The sequence below is a fragment of the Galeopterus variegatus genome, unplaced genomic scaffold (genome assembly GCF_000696425.1).
Source record: "Galeopterus variegatus unplaced genomic scaffold, G_variegatus-3.0.2 Scaffold6209, whole genome shotgun sequence".
Taxonomy (NCBI): domain Eukaryota; kingdom Metazoa; phylum Chordata; class Mammalia; order Dermoptera; family Cynocephalidae; genus Galeopterus; species Galeopterus variegatus.
The window spans coordinates 45,887-71,187 of NW_007732320.1; the positions used below are offsets into that span (position 1 = coordinate 45,887).

At 44.9% G+C, this 25,301-nt stretch overlaps 1 protein-coding gene across 1 annotated transcript in view; it reads left to right on the top strand.

Annotated features, from left to right (window-relative positions):
• Positions 1–1,789: 1,789 nt before the first annotated feature.
• Positions 1,790–25,301, top strand: part of LOC103605981 (transcriptional activator GLI3-like) — a gene marked incomplete at its 3' end in the record, with an annotated part of 85,453 nt that continues 61,941 nt past the window's right edge. The window contains exons 1-3 of the mRNA XM_008590576.1: positions 1,790–1,951; positions 4,041–4,155; positions 19,627–19,732. Coding sequence (XP_008588798.1) covers positions 1,790–1,951; positions 4,041–4,155; positions 19,627–19,732 — 383 coding nt within the window. The remainder of the gene's footprint in view (positions 1,952–4,040; positions 4,156–19,626; positions 19,733–25,301) is intronic.

Here is a 25,301-nt window from a genome sequence, read left to right on the forward strand (position 1 = left end):
TGAATTGATTTTCTGTTATAAAAACAATGTGGGAGATGACATTGAATCCAAAGGAAGTAATCACTCATGGGCCCTAAATCAATATGCCTAGTGTCTTTATAAGAAGAGGGGGATTTGGACACAGACACACAGGAAGACGGCCATGGGAAGACAGAGGCAGAGACTGGAGTGAGGTTACCACAAGCCAAGTTAGCATGATAGAGAAAGTGTGAAATCTTGGCCAGTTGGTATTTCCTAACCCTAATTTTTGGCCCTAAGATAATCAAACATGTCAGCTTACTATTCATATAGCAACTGGTTTCTCTGAAAGTGGCATGTCCTGGGGATTCCCTGTGGATGATATGGAGCACGCAGAGGCTGAGGTCTGTGAGCAGAGCTTTCCCAGCTTCTGTAGATCATGCATCTTGGCCTCACCACCTTAGCCTCGGCACACATGAGGGGCAGCGGGTAGAGCCACCCCCAGAGGCAAATGTCCCTGGAGTAATTGCTACAGCTCATTCTTTTCATGGGCATCCCAGTATTAGAATCACAGGTGTCACCCCCTCTATCCACCCAGTCCTAAGTGTTCCAGCCTCAAAACACATGAGAACATGGATAGGACTTGGGTCATGGTATTTGTGATCCATCCTCTCTGTAGCAAGGCAGGATAAAGAGACAGTGTTAATTTCAGGTTTCTCTTGGGCTGGCTGAGCAATCTGACCCTTTAGGGAATTAGGGACTTTTTAATTTGAGTAAAAAGCACTCCTAAAAATAAGGCATCATGATAGTTGCAAATGATGGGGTGGAATATATTCTGAACTGACAACAGTAGATATTCCAGTTTATAGAGCCCTTCTGTGTGCATGATCTCATTTTGGCTTGGATTCCTGAAATGACCTGTGGGTGGGTATGGCAGGTGTTACACCTGAGCGAATGGATGTTCAGGGAACTGGGATCATCTGTACAAGGTGATCCCAGGAACCTTCTCAGAGCTCACTGGTGCACATCCCACCAGTACAGCCCGAAGTGGGAACGATCACATTCCCTGATGCTGCAGGTGAGAAAATTGAGACTAGAAGCCGCAAGAGGGAAGGCTCCAAAGGTCTTATTTGATAAATTCTGAGATAGGGCTAAAACTTAGAGATGCTCCTTCCACAGTATGGACCTCTCTTTTGTACAATGCACAGGGACAGAGAGACAGGGGGAAATGAACTTTTCTTGGCCTAACAACTGGTTTTGGTCATGTGATGAAGAGGGCCCCTGCGGGCACATCCCACTCTTCCAGCCTTCTGATGGCCGTGCAGCACACTCCTCAGGTGCCATTTCTCTCTGGTGGCACCAAAGTGCTGTGGAAAATGCAAGTAGTTTAGAGCCCTAAGGTTCTGGGTTTAGATATCTATTCTTCCACTTACCAGCTGTGAGACTTTGAGCCTATTGATTAACCTCTCTGAGTATGAATCTCCCGATCTGTAAGGAGGAGACACAATCATGTGCCTCCTGGCGTTGTTGTGGGATTCGAATGTGGATGATAAAACTCTCAGAATTGAGCTACGCACACAGTGCTCAATAGATGATTTTTCCTTCCCTTGCACATGGGCATAGAGCACATAACATCTGTCCACTAGGGCTATCCTGGAGGAACACAGCAGGAGCAGGACTGAGACCCTTTACTCAATGGCTGTTATGAGAAGGCATTGAATAATAATAATGACATAAATCTGTGGAATTATGTCATTACTCATGTTGAGAGAGATATTTTGTTAGTTTAGATGAATGAGTAAAGCTTGCCAACTAATGTCTGAGAGGGGAGATGCTGGCCATTGCCATGGACATGGTAACCCTGGTGAGCCCCGTGCTCCTGGACGAAGAGGGGAAGGAGGGCTTCCAATGCCCAGGGGAGGGGTGCTCTGGGGCGGGTGTGGGCGTCCCCCACCTCTCCCTGCAGCAGCACCCTCCTATCTGCTCAGAGCAAGTGAGGGTCTGCAGAGTGGAGACTGGCTGGGTCCAACGCCTGCTGCTTCGTGCCTCTCGTCTCCTATCCGAGGGGCCCCTCCACCCTCCAGGGGAGCGGCTGTCTCTAATAGGGTGGCTGTGACAGATGCTGTGGGGATTGTGAGTTTGGGATAATGAGCTGTCATATGTCATTTCACTTAAACACAATAATACAAATATTTTGATCAAACATTTTCTCCAGCTGTTGAGCGAAAGCAATAAAAGCAGCAGGGAGTGCCAGTGAATTCGCTGTTTCTGAACTGCTTTACCCTTTCAAAGCTGTTGCCTGTTAACTTTTTCTGTCTCTGTCTCCCTTCCCACTCCTATTCTTGGCCCCTCTGATTTCCCACAGTGCACGGAGTCCAGGGCTGTAAATAAAGAGACCGGATTCAGGGCTGGGAAGGAGTGGAATTGACCACAGCTTTTATGAAACATCCCTTCGGCTGGCCTCGGAGCAGCTGCAGCTGCTGCAACCGCATAAACCTGGCTTGGCCTGGCCCCTGCAGCCAGCCCCAAGTGTCCTGCCTGCCTCTGCCTCCTTGCCCAGGGTGCAAACCTGAGCCTAAGGACTCTGATGGTCACATACAGCTTTTAGGCAACAGTCTTCTGAGACAGCCTGTCTTTGGCGGCTCCTGGTCCTTGGACCCTCCTTCTGGTTGGAGTCTGGTTTGATCATTGATTTCCATTATAGAGTTCTCCAGCCCCTTCCTGCTTACTCTCCATGCCCTCACCTAGCTTCTGGACTCCTTCCTTGTCTCTAGGCAGAGGGTTATGGCCCCACAGTGAGCACCCCAGGGCTGAAAGCAGGCACAGTGGAGGGTCAGGGGTCTGGAGAGACCCTGGAGTGCATGCTCCTAGCAGATCTCAGCAGTTCTGCTTGCCAGTAGGAAGCAAGGGTGTGAATGTTCAGATGCACCCTTCTGGCTGAAACTCCCGGGAGGAGTGGCCTGCATTTCCACCCCTTTTTCAAAATCATCATCATCATCATCATCATCATAACCTTTGACCTCACTTTTAAAAGAGCCAGCCACCTTTGACTCAGCAGTGCCATTGGGTTTGATGTATTTCATGTGAGCCTGCCATTTAGGGGCAGGAACAAGATCAGGTGCCAGCCCCTCCTGGGACTGTCCCTTGCCTCTCATTTGTTTTGGGGAAATTAATCTGGGTTGCCCTGCCTTTCGTTCTGGGTCCTAGGGACCTTCACCTCATCTGTGCTCTCCTGTCTCACTTCAAACCCAGCATTTGACTGGTGCTGTGGCCACCACTTCAAGTGCGCTTAGATGTCTTCCACCTATAAGGGTAAAAATACCGCACAGAACTCCTCCAGACCTTGGGCCTCCTCATGTCCTCTCTTCCCTATTCACAGCCACACTTACCAGAATGTGTCCCAGCTCTGCCTGGCTCACTGCCCAGCCCCCTGCAGGTGCACCCCTGGCTCTTCGTGGCCTCAGCTGGCTGCGGTTGCCACTGGCTGCTGGTCCTCCTGTGTCTCTAATGTGTCCTGTTCCCACAGCTCTGCCTCCTCTGCTCATCCCTTAATGGTTGGCTTACCTCCCTCTGGAGATCCTGTTGGCATTCTGTGCCCTCTCCCTGGCCAGTTTCACTCACTGAGGTTGCCCAGCACACCCATGATCACTTCTCTCACCCCGATCTCTAGGCCAGACGTGGCCCCTGAGTTCCAGACCTGGATCTGCCTCTCCCCAGACATCCACTGGGAGCCTGGATGCTGAGGTCTCCTCTAACCCCAGGCACCCCAGGCCACACTCTGGCCCACTCCCTCCACCCGCACAACTGCCCTTCCCTTCCAGGACCACCGGAGCACTCGCCCTGCCAGAGCAATGGGAGGCAGCCTACCTCTGTCTCTCCTGCCACCCTGTCTTCGGTCCTCCTGGCACCTCTCACTCCCTGCCTTGATTTCCTCCCACTGCAGCCTGTGCTGTGCGTCACCACCAGAGGATAATTTCCAAAAGGCATTTCTGATCATTTTTGTTCCCCGCGTGAACCCTGCAGCTGCCCGGCCAGTGTGCAAGACCCTGCACCGGTGGCCACCTTTTCTTCTGCTTCTCTAGCACAGTAGTTCTCATTCTGGGGCCCTCAGCCCAGCCGCCCCAGCACTACCTGGCAACTTCCGAGAAGCCCAAGTTCTTGGGTCCCACCGCAAGCCAGCTGGGAAGAAATCACAGGGTGGGCCCCCAGTTTGCGACTTAACTAGCTCTGGGGGGCCCAGCACCCTCCCACCACGCTGCCCCGTCTTTCTGAACCAGGGCTGTCCTCATGCACAGGAGGCCCCTCTGACCCGTCCCCTCCCCTCACATCCCTGCGTGCGCTCCTGACTGGTACATGCTTGGGCCGTTGCGCTCATGGCAGCGTGTGACTCAGGGGTCCAGGGCGGGCGGCGCTGGTCGGGTCTGTACAGTGAATTGGTTTGTCCTTATGGTGTATCCAGCAACAACTATTGAGTCCCGAAGCAGCCCGGAAAGTAACCCCTGGTTCTAGTTGTCCTGACTAAATGTTAAGATTTGGGGGTAGTTGAAGAGCAAAGAACAGCGGCTCATCAACAAGGCAGTGATGTGAAGGCAGCACGAGGGAAGCAGGGGCCTTTCAGGCAGTGCTGTGACTGTCCTCAACATTTTCTGACTTAAGCCCCAGGATGCCTCTCCAACACTGACTCTCTCTCCTGTCCTCTACAGTATTTCTCCATTCTTTTCCGTTTTCCTTAACAGGATAACACAGAACCAGAGTCAGTTGTTGGAGTCATTGTCCTCTGTTGAAGAAGGGATTTGTGTCTTTGGCACTCAGTCTTGAGTTTATTGAGGAATGTGGCCCTTTCATGATTTTCACCTCCCGAGGACCGCTAGCTTTGGATAGGAAACAGACTATACTTTGGCTCAAAGGTCTGTCTTAAAGCTCCCTACAAGAGCATTCCCTTACTTTTAAGATTCTTCATTGTTATGTGTACTCTCCATTTTTTCTTTTGTAGATTTACTATATTAGCATTTAATTACTCTTCGTGATGGTATTAAATTTCGCAAGTGATTTATAGTTTTAATAGAAACTTGTACGATTTATTGCAGTTGGCATTTGAGGTTGACCAAATTCTTAAGAGCCATGAGTACTGGAATTACTTAATGTGACCCTGTCCAGCACAACCACAGACAGCATTGGCAAAATTCTGCATTCAGGTGTGACAGGGACAGCTGCACCACCGCCACGTTTTTACTTGATGTTGCCGTCTACTACTGTGACATGTGTATATGTGTGGGGCAGTGGTGGGGGGCATATGTGTGTTCTTGAAAAGAGAGTGGGGCCCTTCTCTTTTAAAAAAATATCAACCCAGAATAGTTTCCTGTGCCCTGGATGGATACATGTGACCTGTCATCTGTTGGTCACCTCGGAAGCTCAGCCTGGTAGATCCCAGGTGGTCCTGAGGTACAGTGGTGTGGAGAGGGCTAGTGACATGCGTGGGGCTCTGTATCCACCTGCAGAGGGGTTCTAAGGCTGGGGCAGGTACTGGATGGGCAGAGTCAGGGCTGGCCTGCTGCTCACAGATGGCTTCAGGCCTCAGTGGTCTACTGACCCTGCTCCATTCCGGGGTCTCTTGAAAAGAGGCTCAGACTTTACCCTGCTCATGGTCCATTCATCCGTCCCCTAGTGTTTTCAGTATGCGCCACGTCTTTGTTGGGAAAAGCGTTGACAACTACTCCTGAGCTGGAATCCTGAGCACATGCTGCAGACCGTGCACTCCTGCCCTGGGCCCTGTCTTGAACTTTCTGTCTATGCATTACTTGCTGCCCTGGTCCATGTGTTTTTCCCAGGCACAATCTGCAGCTGTTGCTGAAATGAATAGTATTTGAGATGTTGCTTTGTTACTTTAAATGGGGTAGGGGGTGTAGCTGCTCACTGGTGTTTTCTCAGATGACTTCATTGAGTCGCACTTCTAGAAAAAAAGGTGTGCTCTTGGGCTCTGCCTTCTCCGAAGTGGGTGGTGTGGATCATCCTCTGGGCCCTTGGCTGCTGGCAGATAATCTCTCCAGGGTTATCTGTTAATTAGCAGTGAATGTGTGAAGTATTTGTGAAAAGGCTTTTGAAGTGAGCTCTTCACAACGCTGCCTGGGCTGGAGCTGGCCCCTGCTTCCTGGGCAGAGGGTTTCATGGCCTGCTTGGTTCCCCTCAAGTGCTGGTGGCATTCTCTGGCTAAACTGTTTGCCTTTCTAATGAAGTGAACTGTTTGTTTGACTCTGTGGTGGAAGGTATTTAGCCAGGGACTAAAGTAAACGCTGGAGACATTCAAATAAGCCATGCATATCTGCTTTGTGGAGGAAAGGAAAACAGTTTGGCCTCGCTCACCTCCGGGAGGAGTCATTAAGGAACTGTTTAAATAATAAACTGAGCGAGCAAGCGGATATTGCCACAGCCCAGTCTGGGGCTTTTGTGCTAGCCCGGGCTGGCCTGGGAATTCCTCTGCAGTGGCCATGAGGGGAGGAGAGAGCTGCTCCATTCCTGCAGTTAGTAATTGTGATTTATTTATGTGTAGAGAGACTTCTGCTGTATCAGTCTTGATTAGAACAAGCCCAATCACCTTCAGGACGGCAGGTGGGTGGCAAGTGGCTCTCTTAGCAGTGATGCGGGCCCCACTTGCAGCAAGAGTATTATGCTGTGCTGGGTCCACACCTGTGTCCTCACGGCTGGAAGCTGGGGTCCCTCCCCTGCCGGAAGTGTCTGAAGGAGTGGGGCGCCCAGGAGCAGAGGTTGTAAGGCTAGGGTGGGCCCCCGGAAGGCCTCGGAGTAAGGGTGGGGCGGGATTGAGAACTGGAGCACCCAAGATGCTCCGTTAGCTGCGGCCAGCTCTTGCTGTCAGCAAGGGTGGAGCAGAAAAGGCTGGAAGTGGACTACTTGTGAGGGTAGTGTTGTTGTACACAGGACTGGCTACACAGTTTATAGGGCCCAGTGCAAAAAGAAAATGGGGGCCTTGTTGAAAAATTATTCAGAACTTCAAGTAAGAGCAGAAAGTTCAACCAAGTGCAGGCCCTTCCAAGCCCTCCCTGCTGCAGGTCCCCGCGAGCCCCACAGCCAGGCAGGTTTGCACCTGAGGCCACACTGTGCCAGTTCCCAGTGCAGGGGCTCCAGCTGCTTATCTTCCTGACCCTGTTCTCTCACTCGTCAGATGGATGTTAATACCACAAGAAAATATGTGGGAAGTGTGGAGGGTACTTCTTAGCACATATGAGTGTTCAGTAAATGGTGGTCATTTATAATTTGTGTTTCTGTGGCTGTAAGCTTTATTTCTCTCCCCTGATGGCTGAGCTGAGGACAGAGTATGGCTACTCTTAAGTTCAGGTGACAGAGTGAAATCCGTGCTGCAGAACTTCCAGAGGAACAAAGAAATGGAGAACTGCCTGTGCCTGCAGATCAGCAAGGGTGTGAGGGTGAGGGAGGGGCTGCCTGAGCCTTCAGGCTAGGTGCAGGGGTGGAGGTACCCACGCAGAGATGTTCACTGTCATGTTAACGTGGATGCTCGTGCTGAGGGAGAAGGACTAGAAGTAACAATAATTCCTTAAATGTGAGTACTTCAGGCTTCATGAACCACCCTCACCCATAGGACTGGGTCATATCGGTCTATTTTATGGATGAGAACATCCGTATTATGATCATGGTTGTTATTGTAATTTGTTTATATGGAAATCTATAAAATATGTTTTAAAATGGGGAGCACTTTCAGCAGCCTTGGTTGGATGGACAGCAGGTGGATTGCTGCGGGAAGGCGCCCAGCCAGGTTGCAGCATGTTCAGTGTGCTGAATGTTTGGCCTTGTTCTGATTTTGGAGAAGGGGAAGCTGAGTAGAAAGGAGGGTTTTTCTAAGGATTCATGAAGAGCGGGTGATAAATTTTGTGCAAATATATATTGGTGCCAAGATGACCAGTAGGTCACTATCAATTTGGTCTGTTGCCAGTATCAGTTATTAAATCAATGATTTGTTTTAAATGCATTGAATATCTCATATGATCATGCGCTAAGTCTTTAGTAACATTTGCAAACACAAAAGTGTGAGCAGTGGTCTTGCTCTCTAGAAACCCATGTAGACCCCACTCTGATGAGTGGAGCTCATTTAAGAAGTGCGAGATAGGGTCACCTTGGTGGGGTGTGTCCACTATTTCCAGGAGAGAGGCATGCCCCTGTGTTGAGGCTGCAGTCCCTAGGGCCATCGGTGTGGACCCACGTGTACCAGGAGTAGACTCCAGCAGTAGTAGACCTTGGGATCAAATGGATGTCACTGACTTTAAATTCCTACCAATTATAGTTAGTAAAGACTGAGCTTCATGTGATTGCTTTAGAAGCCAAGGGTCACTTTGGGGAAAGGGAGGAGAGGACCGAGATGCAGTTCACATTGAGACCCTGTAAAGCCTGGCCCTTTTAGACTAGGTGAGCGGCTGCTGAGTCCTGATGGAAGGCCTTGGGAGGAACTGGCCAAGGAGGTCACCCTCTGAGGCAACAGTTGAGGGAGTAGGCAGGAGACCTTGAGGCCTCAGGGGAGTGGGCGACCAAAAACCTCTGCTCAGTGAAAGCAGTCTTGGGGCCCTTGGCCTTCCAGGAAGGGAAGTCCTTCCCAGTAGCCAGCTGAATAGACTAGAGAAGTTGTTGCCACCCCTAAATCTGTCATCCATGCCAGTCCTAAAGCAGAATGTGGGCAATTTGAATTCCTCTTGTATGTTTCCAGACTGTAGGATACATGGACGGAAGAGTGGGAAGTGAGTGGCCTCTGTCCTCTGCGGCATGGTGGGCTTGGGGCCCGGGGCAAGGTGCCTCTTGCATTCATTACCAGTAGGGGCACTAATGGGTGCCGGATCAGAGAGGATCTGAAATTTATTCCACACTCCAAATGGTATTAAACTAAGAATCAAGTAGGAAGCCAGATGAGGTAGCAAGGACGGGAAGGGTAGCCAGCAAGAGAGAAAGTCACAAATTTGAACTTCAGTAGAGCTTGAAGTAGTTCTGAACCAACCTGCTGCAGACAGCTATGGGGCTTTTATCTGCACATCCAGGAATGTGGAGGGGCAGCTGCAGAATGGATGGTGGCTGGAGAAAGTGTTCTTAAGTAGAAAGACGCGAAAGATGTGTCAGAATCCCCCAGGTGATGCAGTTTGATAAACACTCCACATAGCCAGTGTCTTCAAGGGCGTGTATAAAATGTGTGACTGACTAGTGGCTAACACAGGATTGCAGGGAAAGGAGAACTATAAGAAAAATGGGGAATGTTTCACACTTGCATTCTCATGAGCCGACAAATGTGATGGGGATTTATTTACTCCTAAGCAGTGGGGGTTCTCTCCCTTGTCTCTCGTTTCCTGGCTCCTCCTTGCAAGGGGACCACTCTGTGTGTTTTATTATTTTGTGATCGTTGTGAAAGAAACACTTAAACTCTTTGCTTAAAAGCTTTGTGTGTTCCTGCAAACAATGATGCTGCATAGATACCGAGAGTTCAGAGTTTAAGGGACAAGAAAGTGGAGTGTTTTAATGCTTCCTGTGTACAACAAACATGCTGGAATTTCAACGGATTCCAAAGGCGTAACAATAATAGCATTAAGAACATGCCAGGGCCTTTGATGTTATTGACAAAAAGAGGCGGTGGGCAAAGGGGCGTCTGTTGTTTCTGTCATGAGCTTTTAAACTTTTGACCTCTCACCTTTTGTGTCAAAGAGCCTTTTCCATATGGGAGCTAGCAGCCTGCTCAAGTATCCTGAATTCACTGGAGCATCAATATTTCCTTGGTGGGAAAAGACATTCAGTCTTGGCAAGGTCCCAACGCGGGGGTGTTACTGCTGCGTGCCCTCCGTCGCCTGCCTGTCTTGGAGGTGGCAGGTGGGTTGAGGTGGGGTGGGGAGGTGCCACGTGAAGTCCCTCTCCATCCAGCAGGAAGCAGGCAGCCTGGCGGGGCTACAAGGTGAGCTTCAGAGCATGAGGACTTGGCTCAGGATGGGCAGGCCTCTGCTAGGCGTTGGCCCTGTGTGTGTTCTCTGAACACGGGAAGTGCGTGGAAACCCACACGAGGAGGATTCCAAAGAGAAGGAGGGCCTGCATCTGCAAATTCCTTTGTTTTGCCTGCTGTTGAAGGCCCGTTAGGTAGATGGAAGTGTCCTGCAGCGCCCAGGAAGGAGGCTGGCCTGGTCCACCACTGCCATTGTGTGGCCTCAGTTTCCTTGTCTCTCCTCGCCTTCTGCACCTTTCCTGTGATAAACACTTCGTGAGTTCCTCCTGAGCATCCAAGGATAGGGGAGCCTCATCCCGCAGCTTGGGCCAGTGGTGTACAGTTCAGGTGTGCCAGCGTGTGTGCTGAGTGAGGTGTGCCTTGCATCGCCTGGCTTGGCCACAGAGCACAGCAAGGGCAGTGTGGTGCTTGCCCCACGTCTCTGCCTACAGCTCAGTGGCCTGTAAACACAGGCTTGTGAGAGGGGAGTACTGAGGGTGGGCATGGGGGCCCTCGGAGAGCCTAGGGTCTATGAGCGAGGGAGGTGGCAGGACACGTGAAGGTGCAATTGTGGACTGCCATGGGTCGGGCATGCACAGTGGTCCCCGCTGACCTGAACCGTGGAGAAGGGAGGAAGGAGCACACACCCCACCAGCCTCTGGGAAGCTGGCCTGAGGGGGTGGCATTTGAATTGAGTCTTGAAGAGAGGGTAAGACTTGGATGAGAGGGAGTTGGTTCTCCACTGAGGAGACAACATGGGCCACAGAAATGAATGGCTGCCCCGATGTCCACACGAGGGGCCACCCAGACATACAGGCGAGTGTCTGCAAATGGTGTTCCTTTAGGATCATGACTCTTGGTGCAGAGGCATCCTGTACAGAGCTGGGTTGCAGGGGCTTGAATGTCATGGTAAAGAGGTTGGACTGGACTGGGCCACTACAGGTTTGGGGAGAAGGGAGGGACATGGTCCAGTCTGGGTTTTGGGAATGTGGGTCTGCAGAGTACAATTTGATAGGAGATTATAAAAAGCCTTAATTCTGATAGTGTTGTATTAAAAAGTAGAGCATCTAAGAGCACCGGCCTTGGCGTCAAAAAGACACCCAGCTCCACTACTGTCTCCCATGTAACGTTGAACAAGTCCTTAATCAGTTTCCTCAGCCATAAGAATGGGAATACTCATAGTACCTGCTTTGCAGGATCAGGTCATAGGAAGAAATAAATGAGGTGAATCCAAAAGGCTTTTTGCACAGTGCCTGACACGTATTATGACAGTCAGTCAATTGTACTTGTGCTCCTGATTGTTTTTATTATTCTTATTAATTCCTATTAATGGGGCAAATCTTGGAAGACTTTTGTTGTTGATTGACAGGAATTACAGATGGGATGGGTGGTGATTACAGTCAATAATTTGCTCTTCAAACGCTTCTTGCCTGATCTTGAGCAGCATAAATGTGTCTCATCTATGTCTTAATTGCCACAAATTTGCCAGACAGCACACTCGTACAGCACTGCTGGTTTTCCAGTGCCTTCAGAATATTCCGGAAGTGGCTTTTGATGAGTGGGTCTCTTTGGTTGATGGCATCATTCTCTTGTGTGGAACTGCAAAGACGAAGGTCAAGTCTCTGAAGCCCTGAGCCTCATCTCAGTCAGTCTCCAGGTGGGCCTGGGTTCCTGCTTCAGAAGCAGGATTGAGAATCCAGGCGGGGCTCCAGGACAGAGCCTGGGTTTCTGCCCCCAGCAAGGATGGTGTTTGCAGTGCCGTTCCCCGTGTGCTCTGTATCGGAATAGAAAGAGCCAACTTACATCACAAGACCTCAGTTTTATGTGACTTTAGCTCATTGAGCAGATAATGGAATCTTCCCTTCTTAGCTGAGGATTGTCTTAATAGGAAATAAAGAGAAACAACACTTGGAATAATAATAGTAAACCTTTGGAAATGCGGATTTTAGGGTTGTCAGGAGGGTTCCTAGAGAAAATCTGTTATATAAGTTTTATAAAATGTACTGTTACTTTGTTTTCACATTTCACTACCTACTTCTGCTAATTTTATAACACTGAAAAAATGCTTGAAAGCTCCTTATTCAGTTGATTTATTTTAGACAGAATACAACTTCCAGACCTCATCCTCTTTGTTGATTAATTGTTGGTTTACTAACTAAACCAGGAGACCTCTGAGCCTATGGACTCCAGGACTTTTGTAGTTAGATCTGAGATACCAAACACTTTTCATGGAAACACTTCATCCTCTGCTTTCATTTCATATGCATTAAGAAACCTAATGTGTATTTTTGGAGCTATGAATTTGACTTTTGAATTCATGCTGTACAAAAAATATGTTCATGGATACAAGAATTTGTCACTAGTAACTGATACCTGTCTTTTAATTTCCAGCCTTATTTATTGTCACTGAAAATATACCACTAGAATATTTCAAAGTAAATGCATTTGTTGCTTTTAAGTGTAGTGATTCTTTGTGTGTTGTCATGTGATTTCCCTTGGAGTGTTCTGCACTTTATTTATTTATTTTTGTCTTTTTTTTTTTTTTACTGACCGGTAACGGGATCGCAACCCTCAGTGTCGCGCCCGTACCGGGGACCGGCAACGGGATCGCAGCCCTCGGTGTTGCGCCCGCACCGCGCTCAGCCAGTGAGCAGGAACCGGTCTCCACATGGGATCCGAACCCTCGGCGGGAGCGTCGCCACGCTCCCAAGAGGTGCACTTTAGATATGATGGCTGTAAACCTTCTCTTATTTCTTCGTTGCCTTCTCCTCTGGTTATTTTTTCCTCTCTTATCCTGGTAAGAAAGCTGGAAGCAACAAAAATGTCATGGATGCCCCCATGTGGGATCACAGGCAAGACAAATCCCAGAGACTCTGGTTGGAAGAATGTGGTTGGTAGGCCAGTAGGTAGATGTGGTCTGTTTCTGCCACTGGGCATGCAGTAGCTGAGACCTTCAGCTGAGAAACATGCAGACTTGCTGACAAAAGAAGTTAGAAATTTCCAGGAAGGAGAGAGATCAATTGTTTGTTCACTACCCAGGACACATCTTAGGTAGTAAAGGCAGGGGTTTCTTTTGTCAGTTCGCTAAGAGGGTCATTGGAAATAATTATGTTTGTTAAAGAGCATGGCATGGATCTGACTGTTATACGAAGTATGTATTGTGATGTGACCAGCATGTAATGGTGGGTAGCAAAAGTCTAAAATATTAATTAAATTAATATGCCCGCATGCTTGCACAAAAGACATGTAGAAAACTTGCTATTTGAGTAGTTGGGAATGTCCATGGAAGTATATACACTGGGAGTCAGGACCGTAGGGTATTTGCCAGAAGTAAAGTTTTATTGTGTTTTAGAATAGCATAGTTATTGTTGTTAACTAGCTTTCTATGTCAATTTGTATATGTTTTATTTAACTTACAGCTTAAATTTGCAAATGGTAAGTGACTATTGCTGTTATTTGATTTATGGTAAATTTCATTCATTATTTTTCCTATCTTAAAATTTATCTACTTATAGGTTTTGCTAAAATCAGAAGATAAGTGTCTCTATTGAATTTATCAATAGTGTGGATACTTTTACTATAGAGAAATTTTTAAGTCACCTAAGTTGGCATATAAGGAAAGTTGGCATTTAAAATATTTTACGTACGTAATGTTATCACTCAAAAAATACATATCCATAAAGAAAAAAAATGATATGTGGTTTTTCTGAAATGTGAAAATTTCTGAAAATTACTTTAAACTTTTTCTGTAAAGGGCCAGATAGTAAATATGTGAGGCTTTGTGTGGGCCTCTGCTTCACTAGCCAACTCTGCCATTGTTGTACAAAGGCAGCCATAGATGGCATGTAAACAAATAAGCATGGCAGTATTCCAGTAAAACTTTATTGACAAAAACCAGCCCATGTGCAATAGTTTGCAGATCCCTCCTATAGCACATTCTCTCCAAGTTAAGGCTCCTGCCATGGTATGAAGTGACAAAATAATAGATTTTGGGTTTTTTTTTTTTTTCCTTAAATTCAGGGCCTCTGCAAGATTTCTAGAGTATACAGAACCTCAGTCTCTTAAAACTTATAACCCATTATGGTGGGTAATATGAGCAAGATAACCCATACTAATGACTCTGCCTTAAATTCAGGGCCTCTGCAAGATTTCTAGAGTATACAGAACCTCAGTCTATTAAAACTTATAACCCATTATGGTGGGTAATATGAGCAAGATAACCCATACTAATGACTCTGGAGAAGTTTCCAACTTCACATAATATTCATGGAAGACCAGAAAAAAGGTTCTGGGTGCTCTATGAGATCTTCCATGGCATGATGCCACAGGAAAGTCCAACAGGTTTGCAGCTGGTCCCTGTGGAGTGACACTCCTTAGATTTTGTTCACAGCAGACCCTGGAGGGCCATAGACTGCCTTGCTCAAGGCTGTTGCTCTAGACTCTATTGGTCAGGTATCCCTGGGGTGTTCCCAGAAAGGTCAGGTCAGCTCTTTCTGGTGCCATGTTGTCCATAGGCAGAAATAGCAAGGATGCCTGAGTTAGCAAGTCATTGTGGGTCTTGGAGTCAGTCCAAATGAGCCACTGAGCCCTGGAAAAGATCTTATGGGCACTAGGGTGAGGGTGATGACTGGAGATGCACCAAGGTGGGAAGAGGCAGTGATGAGGCCTGGGCTGCCTCTGCACCATCTTGAGCCCTCTCCTTTTACAGGTGCTGGATGATGATTTTGGTTCTAGCATAACAGATGTTGAAAGGACACATACAGTTTTAATGATATTTCTACTAATGGCGGTAACTGAGTGAGTTTGAGGGGACTGGCCATTTCTACAGGCTGGGCCGATCCTAATGACAGGAAATAAGCCCTCGCTGTAGTCTAGAATAAATTCCAAGGCAGCTTACAGATGACTTCAGTATGTAAATAAGCCCTTAGGACTTCTGCATGCAGCAGGCAGTTCACTCTTGCTGATCCCTCTTATGTTGTTTCTTGGGCACTTTCAGACCACTCAAGTATCATTTGGTGAATTACTCCTTCAGGGCACTAACTGAGCCGACTTTGATCTCTCTTTTTTAATCTACAATTTTTGTATGTAAATTTCAAACCTTAAAAGACAGTTTCCCAGGATGGCATCCAAGAGATCTCATAGCCTGAGGATACTAAAACTATTTCTTGGGAGAAGGATGCAACTGAAGATAAATCTCCAACTGTCTTTCTTGGTTATTCTCAGGCTACAGGTTTTATGATCAACCCAGGCTGTTGTGAAGAGACCTAAAAATCAATGCCTCTCATTCCTAATGAGACCCTTAATGTTCAGCCTGACGACAGGCAGTGTGAAATTGAATACTGACAACTCTACCCAGCACAAATATTTTTACTATGCATTTCAATTTAAACATGTCAAGCCAATTACATATTTATAGGGTTTAAAGACTATTCCACTGAAGCCTTGGATAGTACACACTCTTCAATTCTCTGTTTAGTGTGAGAGGACTCCGGTACAATAGTCAAACCTCTTGCAAGTCTGTAATAAATCATCTTTGCAGCCATAAGCACGTACAGTTGACTGTGTACCACTGCTCTGCAGACCCACCCCCACCTGGTAGAATGTTAATTCCCTCAGTGAAATTGATTCCACCAGTTCTGCACATTATTTCTCCCTGTCTCCCATTTAGACTGTTAGTTTGCTGACAGTAGAGTACACAGCACTTAGCAGCTGGTTTGTGGAACCATCAGTCAGGAAATTGTATGATAAATAGGAGGGAGCCGGGCTTAGTGGCACTTCCTTCTGCTTCAGCAGTTTTCGCCCGACTTTGGAGAAGTCATCATGTGGTGTTTTGTCAAGGGCCGGGGCAGGAGATGGCTGTGGTGCGGTAACTTATTACACATGCTCTTGAGTTACGATGCGCCACAGCTGCGCTGCTCATGTGTAAATAATAAACTGCTAGGTGGTTAATTATGGTGGCTGCTGGCAACTCGGGCCTGTTCTTGTCACGTGGGTTTTCTTGGACAGCTTTTCGGGCCCATGATGGAATATGCTGCTGATCCACATAGAAACGACAAACCAAGATTGAAGGCAAGTGCTCAACATTTGAGGATGCAGGAACATTTTTGGAGAAAGGAGTTAGGGTTGACGTGATGTGATGCCACATATAAGGACATGCTCACAGTGCTTTTTATTTCTCACTCATCGTGTTAAGCTACAGTCAAGCACATCTTAAACTGGAAGAGGGCTGTTCCATTGCATTTTCCCAGAAAGTGGCTTAAGAGGCATGATTTCCACTAATAACCAATACAAGGTATAATTCTTCCCACAGACTTCAACGTGGAAGAGGGCTGTTCCATTGCATTTTCCCAGAAAGTGGTTTAAGAGGCATGATTTCCACTAATAACCAATACAAGGTATAATTCTTCCCACAGACTTCAACAGTCCAGGAAAAGTTGTTTTAAACTTCATCAAGAGGGAAACATAGAAGCAGTAAAACACTTAAACTAAAACCAGATGTCTTTGGTCAAATCAGAATATATCCATTAATTTTCTGTTCTTTATTTAAACCTAACACAGAGTTCATAAATTTCCTTGGGACATAAATAAACACTTTGTGCAAACTGTTACAACATGCATCACATACTTTCAGTCAGAATTAACTGTTAAACTCACAAAACACTATGGACTCAACAGTGAGAAATGACCACCAAATGCCCCAGTAATTGTGTTTTATATTTTTCTCTTAAATATTTTTGTAATGTTTGGTTATTTTCTCTTGAAAGAAGGAGAGAGGGTGAGAGCAAGTAAATTTAAATCCTGAAAGAATAATTCTTGAAAATGAAAAGAAGGCAGTGCCTTTATATGTCAGTGATAACACTGTAGGTTTTCCCAGGGGAAGAGATTGTTACACTGCTTGGGTACACTCTTCTGATTTTATAGGATTAGCTGGTTGGTCTTCAGCCTGTGCACATAATCACAGCAACTTCATTATAAAGACTCATATAAAAGATAATGACTGTTATTTCCTGGATATATGAGGCATGTATTAAATGTGGAATACTTTCACACATTTTGAGCCCTGACTGTATGAAAAATGTGGGTTTGTACTTCATCATAATTTATAGTTGCACCCACAAAGAGAAAATCAGATACAGTTAACACCCACTTATCTGGTGGAGAGAATTTAATCAGGCAGAGAACAGCTGAGAGCCAAGAAGTAAAGAAGTGAAAACATCTTACAACTCTGACATAGTTGTCACAATGTCCCTCGAAACAGTCACATAAAATGGTGCATGTGAGAAGCCCTGAGGAGGTGGGTCAGACTTTATGAATGCTTATGTGCACACAGTTCTGCTAAGTTTGTTTACCTGAACTTCAAGAGCAGAGGCCTGCAGGAGGCACGTGTGTTTGCATCTTCAGTGACACTAAAAGGAAAGGAAGAAAACAAAAGGACACCTCCATGTTTGGTGGCCTGTTTGAGTTTGTTTCAAAATTTTAAATCAGGAAACATTCACTGAGTATGTGTCAGAGTTTCAAACTATTGAAAAAGATGACTATGCTCAATTTTATGTTTTTTAGAAAGGATGAATAATTTTCATTGAAAATGGTTAAATAGAATGTTTTGGCTTCCTAGGGGGTAGCTTTTAATTGTCAGGATGGCTGAGTTATGTGCAACAGTGAATTTGCCAACATCTCTGGATAAGCTTTCAACTTAAACTTTAAAACTTAGCAAATCAGCTCTCAATATTTGCATTACAAAAGAACTAACTTACACATCCTTTAACATTAAGTCCTAAGTGGTGAGCTTAAAATATAATTGATTTGTTCATGTGAAATTTATAAAATATGTAAACCGTAATGATCAGGTAGAATCATTTTATATATATATATATATATATATATATAATTAGTGTATCCCTCACCTGTTGAGTTTCCAGCATTGTCATGTATCATGATTTCATAGTGTCAATGATATGAGAATACTAAAATGATTTCTTCCCTCCTTCTATAACCACCCATTTCCTCCCTACCCAGTCATACAACAGGCACAAAATATAGTGAGTAATTGAAATTTTCCTTCCAATAGTTCTCTTGGGAGTTTTCTAGATTCTAGGTCTGGTGGTAAACTGGTAGAATTATATAGCTTTGTTTCTCTCCCTGGTGGACCACATAGTTTCCATCAATGCCACGCTAATAGTTTTTTTTTATTCTTATTTTTTCTTTATAACCATAGTCTTAGATTCTCAAAAGAAGGGAGCAAGGGCAATATTCAAAACAAGGGAAGTAATGTATTATAATTTTTGTTTAATGTTTGCTATGCTTCCATTCCAAAAGATGCTTTATATGAAGAAAGTTTGGACATGGGGGCGGCCCATGTCTGTCTGTGTATCTGGCTTAACCTTCCAGGCCTTACACGGTGCCCTGTGCCTTCCTCCAGGGGTGGCTCAGAACCTGTCTGCAGTGCCTCGTTTGGAATCTCCTTTCAAGCCTGCTATCCTCAGCACTAGGGCAAGCTCTCCAGACTTCTAGAAATAACTCGAAGCCATCTGAGGCTTGTTTGGTGTACATTCAGTTCCTGTCAGTACTGCCTCGTGCAGGCCCCCAGGATGACCACATGTGGAAGGGAACATTTGAAGAATACCTCTAGCCTATTGTGTGTAATGTCAGCCTCATAGTCATGGAGTCAGACTTCTAGGTTCTGGACTCCTTAATTTTGCTTCTTGAAACTTGGAAAACCTTCCATGTGGTTACAAGTAATCAGTCATGCTTCTAATTATAAAATCTGTTAAAACTTTCTCCAATTTTTATAGTGAATCACTTTTTTTTAAACAAAAACATTTATTTTCAGATTTGCAAGAGATAATAGGTGTAAGTGACTATGAGTAAATGGGGTTGGAGGAGCTGTTTCTAGGAAGTGCACACACTCGGGAGGCCAGGATCCCCTGGACAGTGTGCTGGAGGAGGAGGTGGGGGGAGGCAGTCCGGCTCCAAGGTGAATGTTGGGGCTACGGTAGCAGGGATTCCCTGAGTTTGGCTCAGATCTCCCTCTGTGAGCCTGCGTGGGTCAGTTCATCTTCTTTAGCCAGAAAGTACAGTATTTCTCTGGCCAACATATGGATTTGCCGCCCTTGTGTTGGGACTGCGGAGGCCTGAGCAAGGCTAAGGAGGAGATTGTGCATTTAAACTTTAGACGTGTGTGTGTGTGTGTGTGTGTGTGTGTGTGTGTGTGTGTGTGTGTGTGTAAATACTCCTTTGTATATATATCAGCCGTGGGTTCTAGCAGGAACTTTGCAGAGGACACCCTTAACAGCATCATGGGCATGGGAGAAATGAAACTAGTATTTATATTATGATGTCTGTCTAAAATTTACTTGGCAGGGTAACTTTTTTTTTTTTTTTAAAGAAGTGTTTTGTAATCTGCTCTCTTGGTTTTGTGGCTCCCTTCAGCACTCCGCCCCACCCCCGCGCAGCTCTGGCCGGCTGGCCTTCCGGGGTGGGGAGCCTGTGTGGCTGCAGTCTCCCTGCTCTCCTGCTTACCCTGCCTGCTTCTGCATGCACCCCCCCAGTCACACAGCCTTGTATTTACCCACAATTTTGTAAGGTAGATTTAGCGTAAGTATGTAGTGAGGAGAGTACAGTGCTGCTTCACGCACTGAAATGTGGTTTCAATGTGTCCATTTTATACAGGTCAGACTTTCTTTCTTTTTCAGATCCTCCTCATCTTTTTCCTGCCTTCCATCCTCCTGTACCAATTGATGCAAGACATCATGAAGGCCGCTACCATTACGACCCGTCTCCCATCCCTCCGCTGCACGTGTGAGTACTAAAACTTCACCCATTAGTGAAGTGGAGCAAAATCCTGGCTTTTACTGTCTCAGGACTTTTGGTTACTGGCACGTCTACTGGGCTTTGAAGATGTGGTAGAAGTATAAGATTTACTTTTGAAATATAGCAAGCCTGTGTGTTCCTGGGTTCACTGAAGCAGATCCCTGTTGCTTCCTGAGGAATGCCTGTCATACTAGGTAGCTGGCAGATGTGAGTATTTCCTATATGTTTTGCTGACGTGTGTTCTGTGGGCTATAAATACAAAATTAAATAGTAAAATCCTAATGAAAAGCTACCTCTCAGAATATGTATTTGGTCGAGATTAGGTTTGAAGTTTTTCATTCTAAAATTCCTGTTATAGGAAAGTTCTGCCCTAAGGATCACCACGAACCATAATGAAATTTTTATGGTGGGCTGGCTGGTTAGCTCAGTTGGTTAGAACGTGGTGCTCATAGCACCAGGGTTCAGGGTTTGATCTCTGTACCAATCAGCTACCAGAATAAAAAGAAATAAAATAAAAAAAGAAATAAAATAAATTTTTATGCTAAAATTTCATAGCCCACATGGTACATACACCAACAGTTGCTTGATTGATGACAGTGTCACCCAAACAAAAGGGCAAATGTGATTGAGCATGTGGTTTACACAGAAATAAAAGGAAACAATGGTGGTGATGACACACTAGAAAGGGAAGTAAATATCATCTTATTTGGTTTGGGGGAAAAAAGAATAGTGGACTTGCAAACTAAAACAGTATTCTTTTGTAGTACCATCCAGAAAACTGTCATATACTGTGATAATTGGAGCCACTCTTTGGGAGGGGCTGCCCTTGCTAGCGGCCTTGATATATACGTTTAGTTATATCTAATAATCACCCTTCATTCTGAGACAGTAAAGCTAGAAAAGCACAAACAGTACTTTGAAGAATAATGCTGGTTATTTAGATGGTAGATTGCATCTCCATGGCTATTAGTTACAGCTGTGTAATTACATATTATGCCAAAGAAAAATGAAGTTGTTTTAAAACAAGTCCTCCTCTGTGAGCAGAATTAATTGATATTAACAATCCTAACTACACGCCCAAATACACATATAATATTTTACCCACAGTTTTTTGGATCCATCTCCCATTACTGAATGGTAATTTCAGAGCAGATTTGCCTGGAGGTGAGTAATAAGTCTGTGTTGCAGACTTCTATAAGCATTAAAGGAGAAGTGGGTATTTATAGAGAGAATGCAGAAACTCATGACATATTCTTCAACTTTTCACTGAAATACAAGGAAGTATTTACAGGATTCTGAAGCCTGCTAAAAACACTCAAAGTCAAGGGGCCAATTTAAAATCCCCTATACAAAGGGAAGGAAATTCCAAATTCAGTGTGAAACATGACATGTAATTCACCCTGTTATATAGAGGTTTTATGGTACAGATGGGATCATGGATCTCAGAGGAGGGTCTGCCCCCTGGGACACAGCATGCAAGGGCCAGATCGGCCCAGGATGCAGGGATGGCTAATTCCTCCCAGATTTTAGTCTCCGTGATGTAGTAATTTAAATCAGATCTTCTATGGGATTTTAAGGTTCTTCACTTTTTAAAAAATCATGTTCTAGAGACATTTTTAATAATGAGTTTATTCGATATACTAATCTGTGTCCTCTAGGTTCATTATACTTTGCCTTGTAATTAAATTCAGAGATGAATATATCAGTGAAAATCCCAAGTCTTGGTTCTTTGGCTGAATTTAATGACAACAAGCCTTCCTGAGTCCCTGCTCTGTGCTGCAGGCACTATTTGCTGCACTTGGCATTGGCTCACAGTGATAGTCCCACCACAAGATAGTGCAGGCCAGGTCTGGAGAACCCTGGGTTGGGAGCTATATTTTAGGTGTGACGGTTGAGCTGGGATGTCTATGGATGTCAGTAGTATGTTCTGCTTTTTCAGCCAAGCTTTAGGATACTTGAGAAGCATCCAACTAAATTGTTCTCTAGCAGCCTAAATGTATAATTATCAAAGATTCATCACGTAAGGCTAGTAAATAATAATGAGCTTCAAAAGAGAAGTCCTGAAGTTCTGAGGGGGAATGTCACTGCAGTGGGCACAGAGTATGGTGAGCTTACAGGTCTGTGGCCTCCTGGTACTGCTTAACTTTGATGCATCCTAGCAGGGCCCTGGGGGGACTCCGAGCACTGGAATTGGGCACTGGGAAGCTGGGGCATGTCACGCCTCTGTGCCTTTATGGAATGACATTCTCTCTGCATCACCTTAAGTGGCCCTTGCTCTCTGTATGGCGAACTCCTGCCAGTATTCATCCTTAAGACCTAAGTCTAGTGTCACCTTTGCAGGCTGTCCCTGAGGCTGCTCCTGTGGCACCTTGCCTGTACCTGTATTGTACCTGTATTGCTTTTCCTCTTGCTTTGTCAGTTGTTGTTAGCAGGCGCTGCCCCCTGCTAGGTTTGTGGGCAGTGCCCAGCACTTGGCCAGATGCTTTGAAAAAAAAAAAAAAAAAAGTGCTTAGTGGACACTCCCTCCTGCTGGTCCGGTCTGGGAGATGGCAGATGTGTCATCAGAGAGCTCATTCCTGTTCTAACGTTGCCACTCACCTGTGCTGTGAACTCTGGCAACTCACCCTTGCACGTGTGGGCCTTATTATGTGGAAATGAAGCTACCTGCTTTACCCAGCTATCCAAACTGCAGGGAGAGTTCACTGCAGTCATGTTCACATGAGCACTCTGAAAAGCCAAGAGCTCTCAACCAATGTGGAGTTTCTCTTCTGGCCTAGCTCAGTTATAAGTTCCTGGGTTGCTTTCGCACCTTCTGAGGTCTGATAAGTAGGTTCCTGTGATCACCTCGGAAGGAGGAGGTAATCTAGGTGAATATGGCTTAGTTACTTAAATCTTAAGTGCACATCTTCGCTGAGGGGTAAAGCAGTAATCTGGAAAAATAAAATGATTCCATCTAGAACTTGAATTTCAAAATGTTTGCTATATAATTATATCATAGAAACTAAGATCAAGTGAGCTTACTAAGTTTTTAGAATAAATATTTTTAATTATAAGGAGACAAAATTTGGGGATATTCTTACTGTTTTTTATCACAATTCTTCTTGTGCTAACCTTAAAAATTAAATTATAAGTCTCTTAAAAGCAAGGATTTGTGTTGATGGAAACGCCGGCAGAGCACTGTTCAGAAGGATGGCAGGCGCTGCGGTAATTATGTTATCAAATCCTATCATTAAAGATTCTATTGAAAGGGGTTTATAAATTGCTCCTCTTTTTAGATAAACCACCCTATATTAAGGCATCAACGATATGGTGCAGAATTAAATTAAAATCTCATAAAATGAAATATGTTCTGTATTAGCTGTTTGACACTTAATTTGCCTCTGAATGAGTAGGGGAAATCACAAATTAACCTGCCTTTGTTTTTCCAACCATGGCTTATTAGGTGTTAGAACAACTGCAATTACAGCCTAATAATAACCACTAAGCTTTATAAATATGTACGGAAACGTGTCAGTTTGTGTCAAAGAACCAGTGTGTTGAACGGAATGCCTTCACCTCACTCTGCTGACTCTCACAGTGCTATCCACAATTTATAGTTAGGCAGTATAGATAGGTTATAGAAACCTAAATCGGTTCAAACACCATGCTGGAAATAATATTAGAATTTATTAGTATTTCCTTTCTTAACTCAAAATCATGAATTTATCTTTTTTTTTTTTGGTGACCGCAACCTTGGCTTGGTGTCGCCCGCACCGCTCTCAGCCAGTTAGCACAGCAGCCATCCCTATATAGGATCCGAACCCGCGGCCGGAGCACCGCTGTGCTCCCAGCATCGCACTCTCCCGAGTGCGCCACGGGGCCGGCCCCAAAATCATGAATTTAGAATCAGAACTTATAAGTGGGACATGGAACATAGGCATCATCTCTCGCTGAGTTGTCACGTAAATGCTGTCTTGTAAAATGTAAATTCCTGCATTGTGTTTATTTAATTCAAGTAGTTTGAGAATTAAGGAACACTGGATGCGGGGAGTCTTTTCTTCTGAAAGTTATTCTCAACTGAATTCATCAGGCAGGCTTATGCCCAGTAGACCAGTGGAATCTCTCTTTTTTTCTCTCTCTCTCTGTCAAATCAATTACTATGGCCACTGATTCTAAGTTTATTAAAACATATAGGTAAAAGTATCTGAAGTATCTTAAAAAGTATCTAAGGTCCACTTTATTATATTACTGAGATTATTTGGAGCATTAATGACAGAAACAATCTACAGACACGCGATCAGGAGAGTAATTTTTTGTGCATAATTTTACTATTCGGTCTTCTCTGTACTTTCTGCCTTGCATTGTTCACATCAGGGATATATCCCTGTGTAACTGGAGGTGGCACTATTGTATTCTGTGGGAATAAATGATGCCCTTTAGGCTAAAAATTACTATTACTTTTAAAATTTTCACTTGGAAATTTAGACAGTTGTTATGTTACATCGCCCTACCCCAGAATGCAGTTGTATTTTCAAATGTCTACTTTCTACAGTAATGAAGAAAGCACTTTTTTTGTGTGCTTCTTTTTTTTTTAAGTGTTAGAACTCACTTAAGTATGCTTCCTTTTTAAAAGTAGACATGAGGTATTTGTAGAAACACAAATTACAACATAGCTTTAAATTCCAGTTTGATTTCATTTATTCTGGATTTTTGCTAGGGGAAAAAAAACCCTATCCTTTACATACAGCCTTTTTGATGCAAAGTTATCTCATTTGTGGACAGTGTGAACTGAGTTTCACACTGTCCCTTTGCTTCACACTGAGCTCTGCGGTTCACTTTCCAAAGCAGGGTCCACAGTCACTAGCCCATCACGATGGTTTAAGCACCACAGGCCTTCCTTCTGGTTGAGCTGAGAGCCGCCCTTGCCACGTGCAGTGGATGCGAGCATACACACCCCGGGACAGTTCACAGAGAGGCTGTTGCATTTCACTGTCCGCTTCACTAATTCATTTTAGAAAACCTACTTTGTCTCTTCTGTATTGGAGGTGCCTTCACTCCCATCATTATGATTGCCCTTTAAGGATGAGTAGCAGTTTGGAGTATGAATAAATCATTTCTTCCCCAAGAGAGAAAGCCGTAAGAAAGGATGTATCACTATGGTAAAAGCTTAGAGAAACAAGTAGTAAATAGATGACCGAAGCTACTGCTGAGTTCTCCCTGTTTCCCTCCCAGAGCTCAGTACCTGGCTTGTGCTGGTACTTTGTTTATTGGGAGTTTATTTAATATTTACTCAAAAGCAGCCTTTAGTCCAGCCACTTACAACTCTTTGTTGGGCCCATATGTATATAGTGACTTCATTCTCAGGGAAGCCTCCAGTAAATATCCGTATTAGCAAAACCTTGTAATTATTTGGGGGCATAACTAGTTTATAATATTTTAATAACATATTTTAAAATTAACAAAGGAAAGTCCTTTTCCCCCCATTGTTTGTGCTATACTGTAAACATAATTGAGACGGATAAAGTATAATAACAGATCACATGAAGTACTGTAGGTAATACTAACACCCCACCCCCCA